Source organism: Rana temporaria, chromosome 4 (genome assembly GCF_905171775.1).
Source record: "Rana temporaria chromosome 4, aRanTem1.1, whole genome shotgun sequence".
Lineage (NCBI taxonomy): Eukaryota > Metazoa > Chordata > Amphibia > Anura > Ranidae > Rana > Rana temporaria.
Window position 1 is genome coordinate 358,731,816 of NC_053492.1, and position 22,988 is coordinate 358,754,803.

A 22,988-nucleotide genomic window follows, 5' to 3' on the forward strand; every position below is an offset into this window, starting at 1 on the left:
TTAAGAATCGGCATTGTGGGCATGCACCCGCCGCAAGCTCTGTGACTCCGACCGCGGGTCCCATGGATTCGATGTCCTTGGGGATACCCGTGATCGTGTCACGGTGAGGAAGAATGGGGAAATGCTAATGTAAACAACCATTTCCCCAGTCTTCCTAGTGACAGGACAGTGATCACAGCTTCCTGTAATCGAAAGCGGTGACCAGTGTCGTGTCACACACAGCCCATCCCCCTTACAGTTAGAAGCACTCCCTAGGGCACACTTAATCCCTTCAGCACCACCTAGTGGTTAACCCCTTCACTGCCAGTGACATTTCCACAGTAATCAATGCATTTTTATAGCACTGATCACTATAAAAATGACAATGGTCCCAAAAATGTGTCAAATGTGTCCGTCATAATATCCCCTATTTTGTAGACGCTATAACTTTTGCGAAAACCAATCAATATACGCTTATTGTGATTTTTTTTAACAAAAATATGTAGAAGAATACATATCGGCCTAAACTAAGAGAAAAACAACGTTTTTTTATATATATTTTTTGGGGATAAAGTAAAAAATATAGAATTTTTTTCAAAATTGGCGCTCTATTTTTGTATATAGCGCAAAAAAAAAAAACGCAGAGGTGATCAAGTACCACCAAAAGAAAGCTCTATTTGTGGGAAAAAAAGGACGTCAATTTTGTTTTTGGAGCCACGTTGCATGACCGCACAATTGTCAGTTAAAGTGATGCAGTGCCGAATCACAAAAAGTGGCCTGGTCTTTGGCCAGCAAAATGGTCCGGGTCTTAAGTTGTTAAAATATGGACGATGCACTAAAATTGCAAAGTTCACTTATTTAGTTAGGTTATTCCCCCAACACAAACCCATCATAAAAAAAATGAAAAAAAAAACTATAGAAAAAAAAATTCTGTACTTACCCCTGCCTCTACTTGCAACACCTTGGCAATTGTGATGTCAGCATCTTTGGGTGTTAACTTGAGGAATGGTGAGTAGCCCAAATGAGTGAGAAAATTATATTGCACTGTGTTGTAGTTTCATATCATGAGATCTGAGCTATGCTGCAGTGGCGGCTGGTGCTCAATTTTTTTTTGGGGGGGCGCAAACAAACGGAAAAAAAAAAAAACAATTGCAGCCACTGTGCCAATCAAATGCAGCCACTGTGCCATCAATTGTCACGACTGTGCCATGCCATCAAATGCAGCCACTGTGCCTATCAATTGTCGCCACTGTGCCCTTTTATTGTCGCCACTGTGCCAATTGTCGCCACTGTGCCAATTGTCGCCACTGTGCCCTTTGTCGCCACTGTGCCCTTTGTCGCCACTGTGCCCTGTAAAATGCTGCCCCCCCCGCCCGGCACTTACCTTTCTGGAGTCAGCCATCCTCCTTCCACGGTCCCTTGATGTCTTCTCCCGGCCTCGATGATGCTTCAGCCAATCAGGTTACTGGTTACCAGAACCGGTGAACCTGATTGGCTGAGACGCCTGTCAGTCTTATCCAAGGAACGCACCCCTGTGCGTCCCTTGGATAAGTATTTGGAAGCCGATAACAGCCTGAGGGCTGTACTCGGAAAGCCTATCAGAGCCGCTGGCTCTGATAGGCACTTCCACAGCCAACCAGCTGCCGTTATTCAGATGGCCGGCGCTCACCGGGGGGGGGCGGACATCTGAATAGTCGGCGGCAGCGGCAATGCATAGATTCATGCAATGCATGAATCTATGTATTGCATCAGTGGCGGTGCGAAAGCGAGAGGGGGCGGCGCTCCGGCGCCCTCTATGGACGCACCGCCACTGCTATGCTGCATTACCCGGAATACTGTCTGAACCACCAAATGGATGCTAATGTCACCCTCTACACACCATGGAAGTCAAGGGAAAGTATTTTCACTAATTATTTTTCTCCCCACAGATTTTTTTCACGTTTTGCAATGGATTTATAGGGGGTAAGGGTCCAATACCTATTAAGCGGACCTTTAAGTCTACACAAATCACCAGGTGCCCTTATTATCCTATGAATCATACTTGCCTAGATGGATGCAGCATTGGTCTGATGTTGCATCTGTCCCCCGGTGCCTCTGCACTGAGAACCGAGCGATCGAACAATGCTGGTTTTCAGAGCTCCATGAGCTGTAAGTCACAGCTCTCTGCTCTTCTCTCTCCATGCTCTTTGGAGCGCTAGGCTGTGGAGGGGCAGGGAGCGTCCGTCTCAGGCTTTCAGTGGCTCGCTGAGAGGCTGAGCCGGGTTTTAGTCCAGGAACCTGGTGGATCCCGACTTCCATTGTCGGGAGGACGTGGTGCCTGGATTTATTTTCGTGACAGGACACTGCCCCCCCCCCCCCCATCTATGCATCCAGCCCCTTAATCTACATGCAGGGGGCGGTGCTGGGTAATCGCCACCTTTCGTTCTCCTGCGTAGGGGGGTTAGTAAACTTCGTAGTCCTGTAAACTTTTGAGAACAAGCTGCACTGATTAGTGACAAAATCTCCGCTCATAGAAAATGCAGTACCCATGTGTTATGATGCCCTGGGGGGTACCAGACTAGCAACTTTCACATTTTTATATAATAATTTATAATATATTCTCAATTTAATAAAAGGGTGGAGCATTATTATTTGCAATCTATAATGGGTTTAACGTTTTTTTTATTTTTTAGTTCCTTGTTTCAAACACTAAAGAAGTCATTGTAAAATATGAATTCTTCTTACTATTTGCAGTGCTGCCGAATTCAAAAGCACAGGAGAATGTGTTGTCAAATCTACTTGTCCCCAATAAACAAGAACCTTTTGATTTAACACCTTTTATTAGGTAAGTTATAGAAATGATTTATGCAACCTAAATATGAAATCTTATAAATAGAGGTGAACCTTCCAGACAGTAATATATGATCTTTGGCTTTGCATTTGCCACCCTAACGATGGTAACAACTGATAACTCTGTGGCTACAGATCTGTAAAAAGTATTCTAAAAACAGATATTCTCAGATCTAGCAAGGGGAAATTCAAAGAATGTAGGCAATTACAGCCCACGCCAAGCACAAAAAAAAAAAGGTTTCCCTTGTAGTGGAGCAGTGCCCATGCTGTGCCCATGAGTTAAGAGCTTGTTTTGTCTAGGGAAGAGGAGAATGCCGTATACCCACCTGATCCTCTGGTCCACTGATTGTTCCTTTCATCCTCACGTCCAGGGCAGGTCCTGCTCTAGGCTTGATGATGTCGGAAACTGTCCATGACTCAAGACCAGTAGAGTGCAGGAACTGCAGGGACCAGTGTTGTAGGGGAAGAATCATAGGATCAGGTAAGTATATCTCCCTTCATCTCTCCAGGAAACAAAAATTAGCAATTAACCCTTGCAGTGTGGGTACAGCACCACTGCAGGGGCGAGCTTTTTTTTGCCTGGCTTTGGCTATAAATGCAGTGTGCAAATTGTACTCACCTTTAAAAAAAATAAAACTAATATGGACCTATCATTAAAAATCCCACTTTACAAAAGTCAATAGGTCTCTGTGACAAACCCTTGTCCTCAAACAGGACTGTGTCCACCGTCAATGCTTCCTCTGTCCAGAACCAGCACTATCCAAGACTCTTTAGCCCCCCCCCCCCAGTCACCAGCCGTACTTCAGTGTAGGGTAAAAACCAGCAGACTACTTTATTCGAGCACATGTTACAAAGATATCCCCCTTCAAGACACCTCCCCCCACCCTTGGAAAACCGAGTGGGTTAAACTGTCCAATGACCATAGACACACAGGTCAGGTGGGTTCAAACTTCTCATCAATAAACTGTCTTATCAGCAGGGGGGCTGCTGGAGGAGTCCCTCTCCCTCTTTCCTCACTTGCATCCCATAATAGTTGAGGCAGACAGCCACAATAGAACAATAGAATACAGTCACACCCCAAACAATCACAGCAAAGTGTACACAACAATATGAGACAATATGCAATATAAATATATATATATATATATATATATATATATATATATATATATATATATATATATATATATATATATATATATATATATATATATATATATATATACATATATACAAGATTGAGTCCGATTAGTACAGATCAGACTGGATTTCTCATTCACCCTGTGCCCCTATTAGAGACATTGTGATTTACACATAAGAGGGTCCGGGAAAGCTAGACATGGAGTTTCCAGAGCTCTCCAAGGTAACCTGAGTTGCACAAACCCCCTACCCAAAGTGACTTTTTTCCCCTTAAAATCAGGGGGAAATCATGGGTGCGCGTTATACGCCGATCCGCGCTGTCTGAGCGCCGCCGTCGACATATACCGAGCGCAGTACACTCAGCCAAACTCGGCCACGCTCGGCTCCGCTCGCGGTCACGCCCTGTCCCGCCTCCTAGCCTTTATGCGAGAGGATCCAAGCGTGGCCGAGCCTAGCCGAGTGTACCCGAGTGTACTGCACTCGGTATATGTCGGCGGCGGCGCACAGACACAGCGCGGGAGAAGCGGGGAGGACACCACCAAGGCCGCAGACGGACGCCGGACCGGACAAGGCCGCCGGGCAAGACACAGACGAGCAGCATTCAAACTGTAAGTATTTCTTTTTTTTCCTTAAAATTCCCTTCTAGGTTTGGGGTACGCGATATACGCCGATGCGCGCTTTACCCCGATAAATGTGGTACATATTTATTTACAAACTATACTTAAAGACAAGCTGGGGAATTAACTAAACCCCCTGCATCATTATAATCGAGCAGGAAACTGTCAGAAGTGGCTCGCACCACATATTCCAACAAGGTGCGACCTGTCAGGATGCAAGCTGTTAGTAAACAGCTCACGTCCCTCTCTCTGCCTGTGCAGTGATCACACTACACGAGCAGAGCCTGAAGGGTTAGCGAGCCTCCTTCTAACCTCCTGCTCTGATTTGGGTGTGGACAGAGATGGTAGAGATCAGAGCATGCAGCTCCTGCTCTCTGTTCTCTGTGCTGCCTGTCACATGTAGATCCTGGTTTCACTAGTTAGGGCATTACAGACTTGAAACACATATAGAGCCAGTGAAGACTAAAATAATAGGATTTTTTAATACAGCTTACCTGTAAAAATCCTTTTCTTGGGAAACTTTAACAGGACACAGAGCCTTAATTACTTAATGGGTTATGTAGTCACCACAGGTGATTGGACACTGGCAAACCCAATTAAAATTGAGCTCCTCCGGTATATTACTCCTCCCAAATAGAGAGTACCTCAGTTTTGTAGCAATAAGTGTTTCACGTTAAACTCCGAAGAGGGGTGGGAGCTCTGTGTCCCGTGATGTATTCCCAAGAAAAGGATTTTACAGGTAAGCTATATTAAAAAATCAAATCCTATTTTCTTGATCATACATCACGGGACACAGAGCCTCAATTACTTAATGGGATGTCCCATAGCAATGCTAAAATTTGATGGGAGGGAGACATAGATCAGAATAATTCCGCCATTGAGTCAGAGGATCTATACTGCTTTCTGCAGCACACTACGCCCCGAAGGCGGCATCCTCGTAACCTCTCACATCTACCTGGTAGAATTTATTAAATGTATGGACCGAAGACCAAGTAGCAGCCTTGCAGATCTAATCCATGGAGGCCTGGTGATGCACTGCCCATGAAGCACCAACTGCTCTACTCGAGTGCGCTTTCACCTGAAAAGGAGGGATCTTCTTTTCTAAACCATAGGCCTGAATAATGACTTGTCGAATCCATCTTGCAATAGTGGATTTTGACGCTGCCTGGTCCTTCTTTGGGCCTTCTGGTAGAATGAATAGACAATCAGTCTTCCTTATCTGAGCCGTAAGGCCCGGTACAGACGAGCGGACAGTCCGATGAAAACGGTCCGCTGGACCGTTTTCATCGGATATGTCCGCTCTGAGATTTCGGTCTGATGGCTGTACACACCATCAAACCGAAATCCGCGCGGACATACAGCACGGTGACGTGGCGGTGACGTTGACGCCGCCACGTCACCAAACCAGGAAGTAAAATACTTCCATGCATGCGTCGAATCCATTTGACGCATGCGGGAGATATCTGTCCACTGGTTAGGTGTACTAACCAGCGGACATGTCCGCCGGACAGCTTTCCAGCGGACATGTTTCTTAGCATGCTAAGAAACATTTGTCCGCTGGAAATCTGGCCGCTAGCCTGTACACACGATCGGATCATATACCTTCCAGAACTGAGGTACTCTCTATTTGGGAGGAGTAATATACCGGAGGAGCTCAATTTTAATTGGGTTTGCCAATTTCCGATACCCTCCTTGCTGAGGATATGGCTACAAGAAAAAACTGTCTGTGTCAACAGACTTAGAGAAACTTGGTGTAAAGGTTTAAAAGGTAGCTTCTGTAAAACATATAATACCAAATTCAAATCCCATGGGCACATGGGAGACTTAACCGGCGGATTCAAACACAGTGCACCCTGAACAAAGGCCCTGACTAGGGAAAAAGAGGCAAGCGGTTTTTGAAAAAATACAGACAAAGCCGAGATTTGGCCCTTGATAGTGCTCAAGGCCAACTTCATATTTAAGCCCAACTAAGGAAAGGCAAGAATCCTATTAATGGCAAATTTCCCGAGAAGCCACTTAATGGGTTCACACCAGGAAACATATACCTTCCAGATTCTGTAGTAGATGAGCCTGGAGGCCGGCTTCCTAGCATTAACCAGAGTGAATAGGACTGGCCCTGAGAGCCCACGTTTCCTCAGAACGTGGGTCTCAACAGCCGAACTATCAAATTTAGACTTTGTAAGGCATGATGGAATATTGGACCCTGCGATAGAGGTCTGGGCGTAACGGAAGAACCCAAGGTCTTCCTACTGCCATCCTTACGACTTCTGCGTACCAGGGTCTCCTGGGCTAAGTCGGGGCAAGCAAAATCACTGACTTTCCTTCCTTCTAGACTCTCTGAAGGAATCGTTGGAGAAGCAGAACTGGAGGGAATGCATAAATCAGGGAATACTGATCCCATGAGATTGTCAGGGCATCTGACCCTTGAGCACAGGGATCTCTTGTTCTTGACACAAAGCTGTCCAGCTTTGGGTTGAACCTGGAAGCCAACAGGTCCACATCTGGGGTTCCCCATTTCTGACATATGATTTGAAACATGTCGAGGTGTAGAGACCATTCTCCTGGACTCAGTTGCTGGCGGCTTAAAAAATCCGCCTGCCAATTTTATACCCCTGGAATGAAGACCGCAGATAGGCGAGGAATATGCCTTTCTGCTCAGGTCAAGATGTGATTCACCTCTTTTTTTGGGCATCCAGACTTCTAGTGCCTCCTTGGTGATTGATATATGCCACGGCCGTAGCATTGTCGAAAAGAACCCGAACAGGCCAGCCTTGCAGTCTGTAAGACCAAACTTTGAGGGCCAAATGAATTGCCTGAATCTCCAGAATGTTGATGGGTGGGAGCTTTTCGGCCCCGGACCCCGGACCTGGGCAGATGCTTCTTCTAGCACTGCCCCCCAGCCCAGAAGGCTGGCATCTGTGGTCACCACTTTCCAGATGACTGAAGGATTTTCCTTCTGACAGATTTTGGGGGAGCAACCACCAATTTAGGCTCTGGCGAACCCCTTGAGATAAGATCATAGGAAGATCCAGGGCCTGAACATCTTTGCTCCAAGCTGACAGAATTCTGCCCTGTAACAGTCTTGAGTGGAACTGGGCATAAGGGACAGCCTCGAATGAGGCTACCATCTTTCCCAATAATCTCATGCATAGACGGATGGAAGGCCTTCTTTTTGCCTTTACCACTCGGACCAAGTCTCCTATGGCTTTTGCCTTTGGCTTGGGAAGTAATACCTTGCTTAGGGACATGTCTAGCCTTTTTTGAGGCTGCAAGGAACATTTCTTCAGATTGAGGACCCAGCCTAGGTACTCTAAATATTCCACTGTGCTGCGCCCAGTGTGGCCCAAGCGTGTGGCAAACTGATCTATGATCAACAGATCGTCCAGGTAGGCTGTTACTGCTATGTCTTGTGCCTTTAGCCTTGCTAGGGCCGGGGCCAGTATTTTTGTGAATACTCGAGGTGCTGTAGCCAGCCCAAAAGGAAGGGCCACAAACTGAAGGTGGCGCTGATCCACCACAAACCTTAGAAACCTTTGGTGAGCAGGAAATATTGGCACATGTAGATATGCATTTCTGATGTCTATTGATGCCAGGAATTCTCCTCCCTGAAGGGTGGAAACAACTGAATGGACAGACTCCATGTGGAAGGAGCGAATATTCGGGAACTGATTCAGATCTAGGATAGGTCTGACATCCCTGTTTGGTTTTGGAACTGTAAACAGGTTTGAATAGAATTCTGACTCCTGATCCTCTGGGGCTATCTCCAAGATTACCCTTGGGAAAACAGGTGTTTCAAGGCCATCAGTAGAGGCCTTCTTTTTTCTGGATCTTTGGCAATTTTTGATCTCGGAAAACGGAGTGGCGGAAATTCTCTGAATTCTAGCTTGTAGCCTGAGGAGACTGTGGCGATGACCCACTTGTCCTGAACTTCGTTCCGCCAGGCATTTGCAAAATGCAGCAGCCTTCCCCCCCACTCGGCCGAGCGGGGGCATCCCTTCATAGGGAAGTTTTGGGGGGTCTGCTTAGACTTTGAACCCCAAGTTCTTTTCTGCCCTTGGGCTTGGCTCAGGGCTTTTCCCCTAGCGTTAGACTGGGGAGGCCATGGCCACTGCCTGGAGACCGAGTTTCCAGGGGCTGGAGAAAGTGTAAGTTTAAATGAGGGACGCTTACTCTTCTTCTTAACCGGCAGTAGAGTAGACTTGACTCCGGTAATCTATCCAGCTCATCCCCAGGCGTTCTCCCCCAAAGGGGAATGCTGCCAAGTATTTATTGCAAGAAGCCTCGGCCTCCCAATGTTTTAACCAAAGGGACCTGCGCATGTGTACCTGCAGGAGACTCAAGCGAGATGCTTGTTGAATAGAGTCCATAATCACATCAATCGCAAAGCACAAGGCCTTAGGAAGGTCCTCAAACCTCAATCTCCTCTGTAGGGAGGAGGTTAATCATCTGCTTCATTTGTTCCTTGAGGAACTGACATACACCAATACCTGCAACTGCGGGTTGTACTACAGCCCCAGCCACGGGAGAGGAGGTTTTTAATAGGGACTCCAGCTTTTTATCAGTTGGATCCTTAAAACCCTGCGCGTTGTCTATAGGACAGGTCAGGTTTTTGTTTGCACAACAAATAGCTGCATCAATAGCAGGTACCCCCAATTTCTTGGTGAAACCTTCCTCCATAGGATAAAGGAGGGAAAACTACCTAGGAGGAGAAAACAGTTTATCTGGGTGAACCCAGTCATCATACATCAGTTTATCCAGCAAGGGATGAACTGGAAAGGCGCATGCAGCCTGTGGGGATTTACAAGATCCCAAAGAGGAAACAGAGGGCCTACAAGCTTCAAAAGGAGGCAATTTGTAAGTGGTTTGCACCACCCCTGCATAATATTGCACCTGCATCTTTAGCGTTTTAGAAGGCTCATCTGAAAAGAGAGCCAAAGGAGATGAAGGGGATCTACCCCGTTTTCTGCTATCCCTCAAGGAGGTTGCGACAATATTAGCAATCCTTCCTTCTAAGCCATCTAAAGCAACTTTTAAAGCGGCCTCAGTGTATACAGGAGCTGCCATAGGAGAAGCTGCAAAACCAGACAGGGGCTCATCCTGTGAGGCTGCTATCAAGCTGGCAGAGGGGGATGCTAAACTGCAGGCACGCTCAGAATCCTTAGCTGTACGCAGGGATTTTCTGGTGCCCCTTTTACTAGCCCTTGACCCTCTTCTCGGGGACATAGTCCTTACTGCAAAGCAAAGGTACTATCCACAAATACAATTGTGATCACTGTTGTGCTATAGTCTTACAATACACAAAATATCAGCTCACTGCACAACCTGATGCAGAGTAGGAGTCTTAGATTTGCCTGGTTCAATCCACAAGGATGCTTACAGCCCACAGCTCTGTGTCCATGCTGCTTACAGAAGACTCTGGCATGCTGGGCTTTGAACCAGCCTCTTGGCGCCTGCACACAGGTGTCCCGCATTGCGCAAGGATCAATAGCAACCACTTGGCCCTCCCCGTATCCACGTCTCATTCAGACAGCAAAAAACGCGCTCCTGGTGCGCACGCCGCTGTAATGGCGGCACCCAGGAAACGAGGAAGAGGGGGGAGAGATTACTGGGGGGGAATCATTATGGACCCTTGTATGCATATTGTGGCAGAGCCTGCAGCAGAAGGAGGGGAGTGGTGTTAAATCTGACCGACTTCACTGAGCATGTATCCTGGATGGCTATGTAAAAAAACACCAGGTTTGTACTTACTCCCTCCAGTGGTGAGAACCAGGGAAGACATCCTACTCAAAGAAGATAGGACATAAATAAAATTATCCTCTTCTTACCTTATCCACGCCGCAGGAAAGCTACTAAAAGTAGTTCCAGCTTTCACCCATCATGGTGGGCAAGTTGTACCAACCTTCAGGTTTATCATTTATTAGAGAAAACCTCATACCTGGACCTGTAGAAGACTCTGCCAGAAACTTTTCGTGCCACAGATGTATTAGTACACCAAAGTCTGGATCCCAGAGCCCAAACCTCCGCAGAGAGACATTACAGGCAAACCTTGTTTCTTCTTTACACGAGGCCCGGGTACCAACCATCTTAGGCTTTTGATATCGCCTGAGGAATGTAAATCCGGTTATAGCTCCTATGTCTCCGCAGCCAGACCATCAAAAGAGCATTTTTCTTCTTCGCACATGTTGAACGTGAACAATCACCTTAAACACTGGCAAAAAAACAGAAGTACTCTCCATTTGGGTGGGGTTATATAGGGGAGAAACTCAATTTTAATTGGGTTTGCCAGTGTCCAATCACCTGTGGTGACTTCCTAACCCATTAAGTAATTAAGGCTCTGTGTCCCGAGATGTATGATCAAGAAATCAGAACGTTTATACTTACTATAGCCTACTACAGTACAGTGGTAATAGATGGAAGCCTTGGTTCTTTCCTCCCTTGTGGGTCTTGCTGTTGCATTTGCAATATGTTTGCCTGTTTGTGTAAGCATTGTTTTAATACATTCTGTACAAAATATAATTTCTTCTCTTATTTCAGAAAAACAAAGCCAGAACCAATGTTAAGAAATGATTGTGTCATTCAGCAACAAGTATTGCAAAAAGCAGAGGAAATGCGACAATTCAGGCAGCTAAGGGAAGAGGTTTTACAGCACAGGGATCAAGAGAAAAATGCACGAAATTTGCTGAAGCACAAAGTGCTGCAAATGTATGAAGAGTTACAGGTAACGTTCAATGTATTTCAGTTAATCTGGGCTCACATTTGGATATTTTAAATAAACTGTTGTACTTTTAATACATATAAACTATATTGTCAAAAGCAGCTATCATGGCTAATTGGATAATATCTGTAAACAAAGGTAAATAAAAGTGTAGCGCTTAAATAGCTTTATCAGAAAGGTGACACCAAACTGTAAAAGTATAGAGGAGGTGTGACGCCCAAAAGTGACAAATTCACTATGATAATAAAACAATATCACACAACACAAGTGAATAACTTTGAAAGTCCATGTATAGATGTAAATAAAACGATAAAGAGTCCACCATGTATCAACACGGAATGCGTGAAAGCAAAACACCAACACCTTCAAAGTATTATGCAGACTTCTGAATGGTGAACAGGAAATATATAGTGTGCTGACCGACCACCGATAAGAGTGCAGGGTTACCGGATGTTTTGGACACGTAAGGCGTGTGTTGTCAGAACCAACAAGATGGAAACTTGGAAAACCAAAACCTCAACTGATGAACCAGATGACATCCAGACATCCGTGGGGATGCAATCCACACAACCCGCAGGAATGGACTAATCAACAATGGATGGAGCCAAAACTCACGCCAATGATGCAATAATTGGTAAGGGGGACAAGAGAAGAAAGAAGGCCACATCGCGTGATTCCATATAAAAAATGTACAAAAATTTATTAAAGCGGAGTTCCGGCCACAATTTCACTTTTTAAATATAAATACCCCTGTAATACACAAGCTTAATGTATTCTAGTAAAGTTAGTCTGTAAACTAAGGTCCGTTTTGTTAGGTTGTTACAGCATTTAGATACTTTATAAAATAGAAATTGACTGGGGCCATCTTAAGTGTGGGCATCATGAAGCCAGACTGTATGACTTCCTGGATTTCAGCCTTGCAGATCTCGCACATGCTCAGTGCTGCACAAACAATGTAATAATTTTCAGATCAGGTTTCAGCACCTTATATAAAATAGTACTGATTGGTGGCCCTCTATTGATAGTACAACCCTGCGCTTTAGGAGTAAGCTACAAAGTCTAGGCAATAAAAATTCTAATCACGATAAAACACAATAAATAAAATAATAGTAAAAGCAGCTGCTTAAAAATAAAAGTCACTTGTTAAAAGCAGAAAAATAAAAACAGCCCGCACAGAGCATGTAAATAGTCCTGCAGCAGCGCTGCAAACCCCTGGTTTGGAAAAAGATAAAAGCTGTGTGGGATGACTCGATCAGATGTAGTTTAGGTATGTGCTCCAATCACCAAAAGGCATTCACCACGTGGGGGGATATGGGGTCCCCTTCGGGGGAAACACTCACCAGATGGTTTCTTTATACTCGCATTTCCATATAAATCACCTCACGTATCACCTTCAGATGTTTGGAAACTGCATACCCCTCTCCTATCTTGATCACCGTTATTGTATTCACTTTCCGGGTGTAGTGTCCGCAGATGTATGAGGAAATGAAAAAACCATATGGTGCAATATCGTTTTTGAATATTTAATGTTACCCCAAAAACAGATATACAATGGTCCCCTCATAAAAACGTGCGTACCAAAAAATACATTAAATCAGGCATATAAAGGTTTCTTTAGCGTTTCTCACTGTTAGGTGTAGACCCCTGAAGACCGCTCTATAGGCTTTCCTGTGGCTGTCACTTCCTGGTTTCTCCCACAGTGGAACGCATACGTCACTTCCGGTCGGGTGCTGGATAGCAACGCTCTGACGTTTCGTCCGTTCGGACTTTTTCCAAGAGCGGAAAAAGTCTTGGAAAAAGTCCGAACGGACGAAACGTCAGAGCGTTGCTATCCAGCACCCGACCGGAAGTGACGTATGCGTTCCACTGTGGGAGAAACCAGGAAGTGACAGCCACAGGAAAGCCTATAGAGCGGTCTTCAGGGGTCTACACCTAACAGTGAGAAACGCTAAAGAAACCTTTATATGCCTGATTTAATGTATTTTTTGGTACGCACGTTTTTATGAGGGGACCATTGTATATCTGTTTTTGGGGTAACATTAAATATTCAAAAACGATATTGCACCATATGGTTTTTTCATTTCCTCATACATCTGCGGACACTACACCCGGAAAGTGAATACAATAACGGTGATCAAGATAGGAGAGGGGTATGCAGTTTCCAAACATCTGAAGGTGATACGTGAGGTGATTTATATGGAAATGCGAGTATAAAGAAACCATCTGGTGAGTGTTTCCCCCGAAGGGGACCCCATATCCCCCCACGTGGTGAATGCCTTTTGGTGATTGGAGCACATACCTAAACTACATCTGATCGAGTCATCCCACACAGCTTTTATCTTTTTCCAAACCAGGGGTTTGCAGCGCTGCTGCAGGACTATTTACATGCTCTGTGCGGGCTGTTTTTATTTTTCTGCTTTTAACAGGTTTCAGCACCTGTACTGTCCAAGTCACATGATTCTTCGAGACTGGGGAGTGCACAGACTCCTGGAAAGTTACACCCACTACATTCCCAGGAGTCTGTGCGGTGAAGCTTAAGCACCTAGGTGCAGGAAGAGGGAATATTAACTATTCTGCCTAGCAACAACACTTTGAAGGCATCTAAAAAAAAGATTTTTTTCCTTAAAGGACTAATGACATTTTTTTAAAACTACTGATGTAATGTTATATTTATGGGTGGAACTCCACTTTAAAGCTGATAAACTCACATTTGGCAGGACAATTTCAAGTGCTTAAGTTAAGATATGGCAGCAGTGGAGTTTTCCCTAACTGGCTGCCTGCCTTTACATGCACATGAGCTTTATTGGCATCCCAGTTTTAGTCCTAATGCTGCGTACACACGGTCGGACATTCCGACATCAAAACCGTGGATTTTTTTTCGACAGATTGTTCGCTCAAACTTGTCTTGTATACACACGGTCACACAAATGTTGTCGGAAATTCCAAACGTCAAGAACGTGGTCACATACAACACTACGACGAGCCGAGAATATTTAAGTTCAATGATTCCGAGCATGCGTCGAATTGATTCCGAGCATGTGTAGGATTTTTGTGCATCGGAATTGGCAAGAGACGATTAGAATTTACGACAAGAACTTTTGTACACCGGGAAAAATTGAGAACCAACTCTTAAACATTTGTTGTCGGAAATTCCGACCGTGTGTACACAGCATTGGGGTTCAATATTGAGTTGGCCCACCCTTTGCAGCTATAACAGCTTCAGCTCCTCTGGTAAGACTGTCCACAAGGTTTAGGAGTGTGTCTATGGGAATGTTTGACCATTCTTACAGAAATGTATTTGTGAGGTCAGGCAGTGATGTTGGATGAGAAGGCCTGGCTGGCAGTCTCCCCTCTAATTCATCCCAAAGTTGTTCTATCGCGTTAAGGTCAGGACTCCAACCCCTGAAAAACAACTCTACACCATGTCCCCCCTTCACCAAAAGATTTGAACCAGTGTACAAAGCAAGGTCCATAAAGACATGGTTAAGCGAGTTTTGGGTGGAGGAACTTGACTGGCCTGGCCTGACCTCAACACGATAGAACACCTTTGGGATGAATTAGAGCAGAGATTGCAAGCCAGGCCTTCTTGTCCACATCAGTGCAAGGACCTCACAAATGTGCTTCTGGAAAAGTGGTCAAACATTCCCATAGACACCCTACTTAGACTGGGATGCCATTAAAGTTTATGTGCGTGGAAAGGCAGGTGTCCCAATACTTTTGACAATATAGTGTATTTTAATACATGTATTGTCCTAAACTATACCTGTAATTTAGCATTAGGCATAGTAGGTGGGAAGGTAGAGACAGTAGGCACTATACTTAGTTCTTGCAATGATTGAGGTCTTATGCTGGCCATACACTATACGAAAAATCGTTCAAATCCATTTTCAAAAAACAAACATTCGCTCGCGAGAGCAAACAATAGTGCCATCATGTAATGACCAATAAATCGTTCATTGGACATAAATTAATCCAGTTTTTGTTTGTTTTTCCACATATACCTAGTGCAGCCAGTTTGGACGTAAAACACATTAACCTATAAATTTATCGTTCGTTCGGCAGAAAATTTTCAAACTTGTCCTTCGTTTTTCGGCTCAAAAACTTCTCAACTGATTTCTGATTTGTGCCCATTAACTGTCCGAAAACCTAACGAACTGTCTAAATGACCGAATTTCGGACGATATTTCGTATAGTGTATGGCCAGCATTAGTGCGAACCATGATGTTGGAGGTCTTCTTACGTCTTGTTACATTCTTTTCCATATTCTGGTGCCATAGTAGAAGATGCTGGCTAGGATAAGCTTGGTTGAGAGGTTTGATATACAGGCATGTAATATGCAAATACCTTGCTAAAATAGAGGCTCAAAAATTTGAATTGCTCAGCTCTGTATTGTTGGCATGGTGGTCTGGATTTTTTTCTTTTTTTAGATCAGATTTTGATTTTGTAATTGGACCTGCAGAGCGCTTGCCATGTGGCTCAATATTGCCACTTTGACTTGCTGACAGCAGAATTTTTCAATCATGAGCCATCCTGCCTGACATGTCAACTCTTAATTTTTCTTTAAGGGTCCTTTCACACTAGCGGACCGTTCGTCCGCTCATTACAAGTCCGTTAACGGACTTGTAATGAATCCCTATGGGAACGCGTCCGTTAGCGGATGGAGCATCTGCTAGCGTCCGCGTCAGTCGGGATCCGCTTTTCTGAACGGAAGAAACCCTATTTTTCTTCCGTTCGGCGGAGCGGAACTGATGCAGACGGACAGACGGTCCGTCTGCATCAGGTTCCCCATAGGGGACAGCGGAGCAGAGACAGGGCGGTCCCTGCACTGTGTGGGGATCCCCGCTGAGCCGACGGAGACACACGGAGCGGACCCGGAAACGGTCCGCTCCGTGTGAAAGAGCCCTAAAGCTTTTTTTTTTTACTCACGCCAATGACAGCTGATCACACGATGCAAACAAAACCTCGGTAATCTTTTTTTTTTCTCCTCACGCTGACAGCATGAGAGAAAATGAAGCCGATCACCAGCTCTTGTGCTAGGGACATCGGTCCCGAAGAGGAAGAGGCACATCTGCCTCATCTGTGCCCACCATTAGCACCTGCCAGTGCCGCCTGTTAGTGCCACCTGCCAATGCCACCTGCCAGTGCCCACCAGTGCAAAAAAGTGGCACCTATCAATGCCCACCAGTGGTGCCAATCGGTGCCACCCAGCAGTGCTGCCTATCTGTGTCACCTACCAGTGCCGATCAGTGCTTATCACTGCCACCTATCAGTGCCCGTCACTGACACCTATCAGTGGCACTTCTCAGTGCCCACCAGTGCCACCTATCAATGCCCTTCAGTGTCACCACCTCTCAGTGCCCACCAGTGCCGCCTATCGGTGCCCACCAGTGCAGCCTATTAGTGCCCATCAATGCAGCCCATCGGTGCGCATCGGTGCAGCCCATCAGTGCCAATCAGTACAGCCCATTAGTGCAGCCTCATCAGCGTACATCAATGAAGGACAAAAAGTACCTGTTTGCAAAATTTTATAACAAAATATAAACAGATCAATTCGGTCTTTAAATTTTTTTTTACAAAAAATTTAAACCGCAGAGGTGATTAAATACCACCAAAAGAAAGCTATATTTGAGGGAAAAAAAGTTATACAAATTTCATTTAGGTACAGCGTTGTATGACCGCGCAATTGACATTCAAAGAGTGAGAGTGCTGAAGGCTGAAAATTGGTCTGGGCAGGAGGGGGGTTTAAGTGCCCAGTAAGCAAGTGGTTAATTCACCTGCTTCTGCTGCTGTCCTTTACTAACTGATCTTCCAGTAGAGGGCCATGTTTAATGACTTTTTAAATAAAGCCAAATGGTGCCAGTGCTGATTATACTGTGATCCGATATATTTGTCAAGCCCTGATAAATGCATATGTGAGCATTAGAAGTTTCTAGTATCTGCCCCTCTGTAGTTCTCTACCGGCAAACAGAAGGTGGAGGGGCAACTTCTGGGAGGCTCTCACAGGTCTGCTCTTCTGTATAGGTTATGCATCACAGTAATGATGTTACTGCAGTTTTTGCAAGGGAATAACTGAGTTTGCAAATGTATGTGGTGCACACAAAGTGGATTGATATCATTTGTGGGTATTGAGCAGTATATTAAAAATTAATAGCCAGATTCACGTATGGCGGCGTAACTTTATGCCGGCGTAGCGCATCCCATTTGCACTACGCCGACGTAACATAGTGAGGCAAGTACTGTATTCACAAAGCACTTGCCTTCTAAGTTACGTCGGCGTAGCGCAAATGGCCCGGAGTAACCCCGCCTAATTCAAAATAGGCAGGTAGTGGGCGTGCTACATGTAAAGTAGCCGTGACCCCATGTAAATGAGGGCCGTTTGTACGGCGCATTCGCGCGCATGCTCAGAATCTCGTCGGAAATACTCAATGCTTTCGACGTGAACGTCACCTACGCCCAGCCCCATTCACGTATGCTTACGCAAACAACGTAAAATACGATGGCTGTTCCGTCGTCCATACCTTGCATGGGCTGCGCCATCTTTTTGGTGGTTTATCTTTACGCCGGAAAAACGCCTTACGTAACCAGCGTATCGGGCGCAAGTACGTTTGTGAATCGGCGTATCTTGCTAATTTACATATTCTAGGCGTAAATCCACATACACGCCCCCAGCGGCCAGCGTAAATATGCAGCCAAGATACAACGGCGTAGGAGACTTACGCCGGTCATATCTTAGCAACAGAGAAGCGTATCTCAGTTTGAGAATACGCTTATAGATACGACGGCGCCACATTCGGACTTACGACAGCGTATCTACTGATACGCCGTTGTAAGTGTTTATGAATCTGGCTAAAAATGTTTATGCTTGGAGTTTAGCTTTAACATTACACTTTTAAATTCTCTAAAATTGTCATTACTGCAAAACCGATACGTGGTCTACATCAACTGTGTAACTATAGTAAGACAGCTGGGGAAGCTGCCATGTTCTGAACAGCAAAATGGCAGCCCAGCTTACAAACAACTCCCAAGTGCCCTCTCTGAGTTCCAAAGTGCTTCATCATGAACCTTCAAGTTCTTGACAAGCAGTAATAGAGATGTGTAGTGTCTGCAGGGCCGGACTGGGAATAAAAACCAGCCCTGGAAAAAATGTCATACCAGCGTAACAGCATAGCGTCATTATTTTCTTGTTCATAAAAGGGAAAACCATACATTTTAAAGCACATTTGAAGAGTGTATTATATATAGATAAGACAGATATGAAAGCACATAGGGCTTAATATATATATATATATATATATATATATATATATATATATATATATATATATATATATATATATATATATATATATATATATATATATGAGCAAATTTGAGTTAAAAGTGGTCAATCATCAAGGGGGACCTTAGAACGTGGGGGGAACCACCTTCCACAGAAAGAAAACAAGGTAAGGGGGGTTACTGATATCAGGGAGAAACCTTTATTATCAGTGCCCCCTTACATTATCGTACTCACTCCCCTCTTGCATCAGGGACCCCCCTCAGACTGGCCTAGCGGTGCTGTCACTGACCTCCTCTCAGGTGCACCATGCACCTGAGAGGTCGGCTCCAGCTCAGTGGCTCTGGTTTTATCTTATATAGTCTCCTCTCCACAGTCCACACACATTTGACTTCTCCCATGACCCCCATCCCGGCGGTGCTCCCACTCTTGACTCCTCTCCAGACTCCTTCAGAGACTGCAGACATGATACAGGAGATGGTCAGAGGCTGCAGACATGATACAAGAGCTCAATGCAGCCTCATCAGTGTCCATCAAATGCAGCCTCATCAGTGCCCATCAAATGCAGCCTCATCAGTGCCCATCAAATGCAGCCACATCAGTGCCCATCAAATGCAGCCTCATCAGTGCCCATCAAATGCAGCCTTACTGTGCCAACCATTGCAGCCTCGCTGTGCTCACCATTGCAGCATCGCTGTTCTCACCATTGCAGCCTCTCTGTGCTCATCAAATGCAGCCTCACTGTGCTCCACAAATGCAGCTTTACTGTGCCCACTATTGTAGCCTCGCTGTGCCCATCGTTGCAGCCTCGCTGTGCCCATCGTTGCAGCCTCACTGTGCCCATTGTTGCAGCCTCACTGTGCCCATCGTTGCAGCCTCACTGTGCCCATCATTGCAGCCTCACTGTGCCCATCATTTCAGCCTCACTGTGCCCATCAAATGCAGCTTTACTGTGCCCATGAATGCAGTCTCACTGTGCCCATGAATGCAGCCTCACTGTGCCCATCATTGCAGCCCCTCCTATTCCCCATATCCCAGTCTGCAGTCCCTGTCTGTGGGAAGGTGTGTTGTTGATGCTCGGTACGGTACCTTCCATGACAGCAGGATATCCATGATCGCCATCAGCAGGCAGGGTCTGTTCTCATTAGTAGTAAAAAAAAAAAATATTAATAAAAATGCCATAAAACTATCCCCTATTTTGTAAACACTATACATTTTGCGTAAACCAATCGATAAATGCTTATTGCGATTTTTTTACCAAGAAAAATAAGAAAGAATCGGCCTAAACTGAGGAAAAAAAAATTTTTTAGATCTTTTTTGGGGATATTTATTATAGCAAAAAGTAAAAAATATAGAATTTTTTTCAAAATTGTCGCTCTATTTTTGTTTATAGCGCAAAAAATAAAGACCGCAGAGGTGATCAAATACCACCAAGCTCTATTTGTGGGGAAAAAAGGACGCCAATTTTGTTTGGGAGCCACATCGCATCAACCGTGCAATTGTCTGTTAAAGCGACCCAGTGCCGAATCGCAAAAAGGGGCAAGGTCCCTAACCTGCATATTGGTCCGGGTCTCAACCGGTTAAGCAATATGAAAAGAACAGGATACCGTAATTTTTGCTCTATAAGGAGCACCTGACCATAAGACACACCTAGGTTTTAGAGGAGGAAAAAAAAAAATATTCTGACCCAAATGGTGTACCCATGAAATGCAGCAACGCAGCAATCCAGAACGTGCTGAAGCATGTAATGTGTTACTACAGTGCACCACAGGAAGAGAGTAAAAGGGAGATCTGAAACACTGACAGAAAGAAAAATGCTTTTTTTGGTTGAGAAAGGCTAGAACCCCATCAGCTTTTTATTGCTGTTTATGTTGTGGTTGCAGATTTCCTCTCACTTCATTTCTGGTGAAGTCCTTGTCACCCTGACATAAAGTGTCGAGTAATCCCTGTAATAGAACCCTGGATAACATTAAATGTCTGACGAATAAACTTTCCCCACTCTATTACAAAAAAGTTTTGGCCACATTTAGCTAGCAACTATGATAGTAGAAGACTGGAAGGGTTGATGTGAAAATTTCAAAGGAATGGCTATAAAGTGTATGGCGAAAATAATTTTTTGATCACCTTCAGATTTTGTAAGTTTGTGAACTTACAAAGAAATAGTGGGGCAGATCCACAGACAGAGTACGCCGGCGTATCTACTAATACGCCGGCGTACTTTCAAATTACCCGCGTCGTATCTTTGGTTTGAATCCTTAAACCAAGATACGACGGCATCTGGGTTAGATCCGACAGGTGTACGTCCTCGTATGCCTTCGGATCTAAGATGCAATACTTCGGCGTCCGCTGGGTGGCGTTCACGTAGTTTTCCGCGTTGGGTATGCAAATTAGCTATTTCCGACGATCCACGAACATACGCGCGGCCGTCGCATTCTCTTACATCGTCTGTAGTCAGCTTTTTCCGGCGTATAGTTAAAGCTGCTATTTCGGCGTATAGTTAAAGCTGCTATTTTGCGGCGTATAGTTAGACTTGCCATGTTAAGTATGGGAAGGTGTCCGTGAATCGGGATGGACGTAAATCACGTCCAAGTTAAAAAAATGACGTTGTTGCGTGGCGGGAAATTTTAAAACGGAGCATGCGCAGTTCATTCGGCGCGGGGACGCACTTCATTTAAATTAATCACTCCCCCTAATCGCCGATTTGAATTCCGCCGCCAGAGATACACTACGCCGCCGTAACTTACGGCACAAATTCTTCCAGGATTCGATTTAAAGCCAGGTAAGATACGGCGGAGCATATCTCTGATACGCTGCGCGGGTGCAGATCTCTATATTTGTTATCATAGGTGTATTTTAAATGATAAAGACAGAATATCAACCAAAAATCCAGAAAAAAACAACATGATACAAATGTTATAAATTGAGTTGCAGTTCAGTGATTGAAATAAGTATTTGATCCCCTACCAACCAACAATTCTGGCTCCCACAGACTGCTACAGTATGTGCTCATGGGGTACACAGATTAGTCCTGTCAATTTAACTAGTTGCCGCCTGCTCAGTGCCCAATAGTGATGCTAGTCAGTGGTGGTTATCAGTGCTGCCCTTCAGTGCCGCCTATCCGTGCCGCCTATCAGTGCCCACCAGTGCCGCCTATCAGTGCCCATCAGTGCCGCCTATCAGTGCTCATCAGTGCCACATATCAATGCCACCTATCAGTGCCCACGACCCATGACAGTGCAATTGTCAGTTAAACCGACGCAATCCCGTATCGCAAAAAAAATGGCTTGGTCATTGAGCTACCAAATCTTCCAGGGCTGAAGTGGTTAAAATACACCTACCGTATGATAACAATTATAGACCATTCATTTGTTTCTAAGTGGGCAAACTTACAAAATCTGCAGGGGATTAAATAATTATTTCTCCCACTGTATATATTTATTATCATTAGCTTTGGCATATTAGTTGCAGTAAGTAGTGGGTGCAAATGATTTGAATTTTAAATATAATTAATTGAAATATGCATTATCCAATAAAAGTTGAAAAAAAAATTAAATTTCTTGCAGATGTCACTTGATAATGCCCGTGAGAATATTTTCAGTGCCCGGGAGCAATACCGAAATAAATTGTTGGAAGCCGAGAAAAGAAAGCAAGAAAATCAGACACCTGGTGATGCTGATGCTACCGCAGAAAAGGAGAAAAGTCCATCAGCCCAGAAAAGAAAAGGCGCAAAAAGTGCTAAAAAGAAGAAATAGCTTTTCCATTGCCTCTCTTTCCATATGTATTCTTTTTGTTTTATAGTTTACCTCCAGCCAACATTCTTATAATTATCAATAGAAAAAGTGGGTTAAACTTCTTCTAACTTTCTATCTCTGTGGCACCAATGCATATGATGAGGCTAATAAGTGAACTAGGACAGGAAGAAAAATGTAGCAAAAAAGATGACAGAGGTCCAAACCCTTCTCCACTCTTATGCCGCGTACACACGGTCGTTTTTTGTGATGAAAAAAAACGACATTTTTAAAAACGTCATTTAAAATGACCATGTGTGGGGAAAACGTCGTTTTATGTCTTCTGAAAAACGACAAAAAAAAAAATCGAACATGCTTCAATTTTTTATGTCGTTTTTCAAAACGTTGTTTTTTGTGTCATAAAAAATGATCGTGTGTGGGCTAAAACGACGTTTAAAACAACGTTTTTAAACCCGCGCATGCACAGAAGCAAGTTATGACGCGAGCTTGAATGGAACAGAGTGCCGTCGTACGTGTTGTACGTAACCGCGTTTTGCTAGAGCATTTTGAAAAAACCGATGGTGTGTAGGCAACGTCGTTTTTTAAAATGAAGTTTGAAAAACGTAGTTTTTTATCATGATAAAAAACGACGTTTTTTTACAAGACAAAAAACGACTGTGTGTACGCGGCATTAAACTTAAAGG

General features: G+C 44.6%; 1 protein-coding gene across 1 annotated transcript in view; it reads left to right on the forward strand.

The window, feature by feature from the left end:
* The window catches only part of ADGB (androglobin), a 422,664-nt gene extending 400,085 nt beyond the window's left edge, over positions 1-22,579 (forward strand). The window contains exons 33-35 of the mRNA XM_040350874.1: positions 2,713-2,803; positions 11,100-11,283; positions 22,120-22,579. Coding sequence (XP_040206808.1) covers positions 2,713-2,803; positions 11,100-11,283; positions 22,120-22,308 — 464 coding nt within the window. The 3' untranslated portion in view covers positions 22,309-22,579. The remainder of the gene's footprint in view (positions 1-2,712; positions 2,804-11,099; positions 11,284-22,119) is intronic.
* Positions 22,580-22,988: the final 409 nt, after the last annotated feature.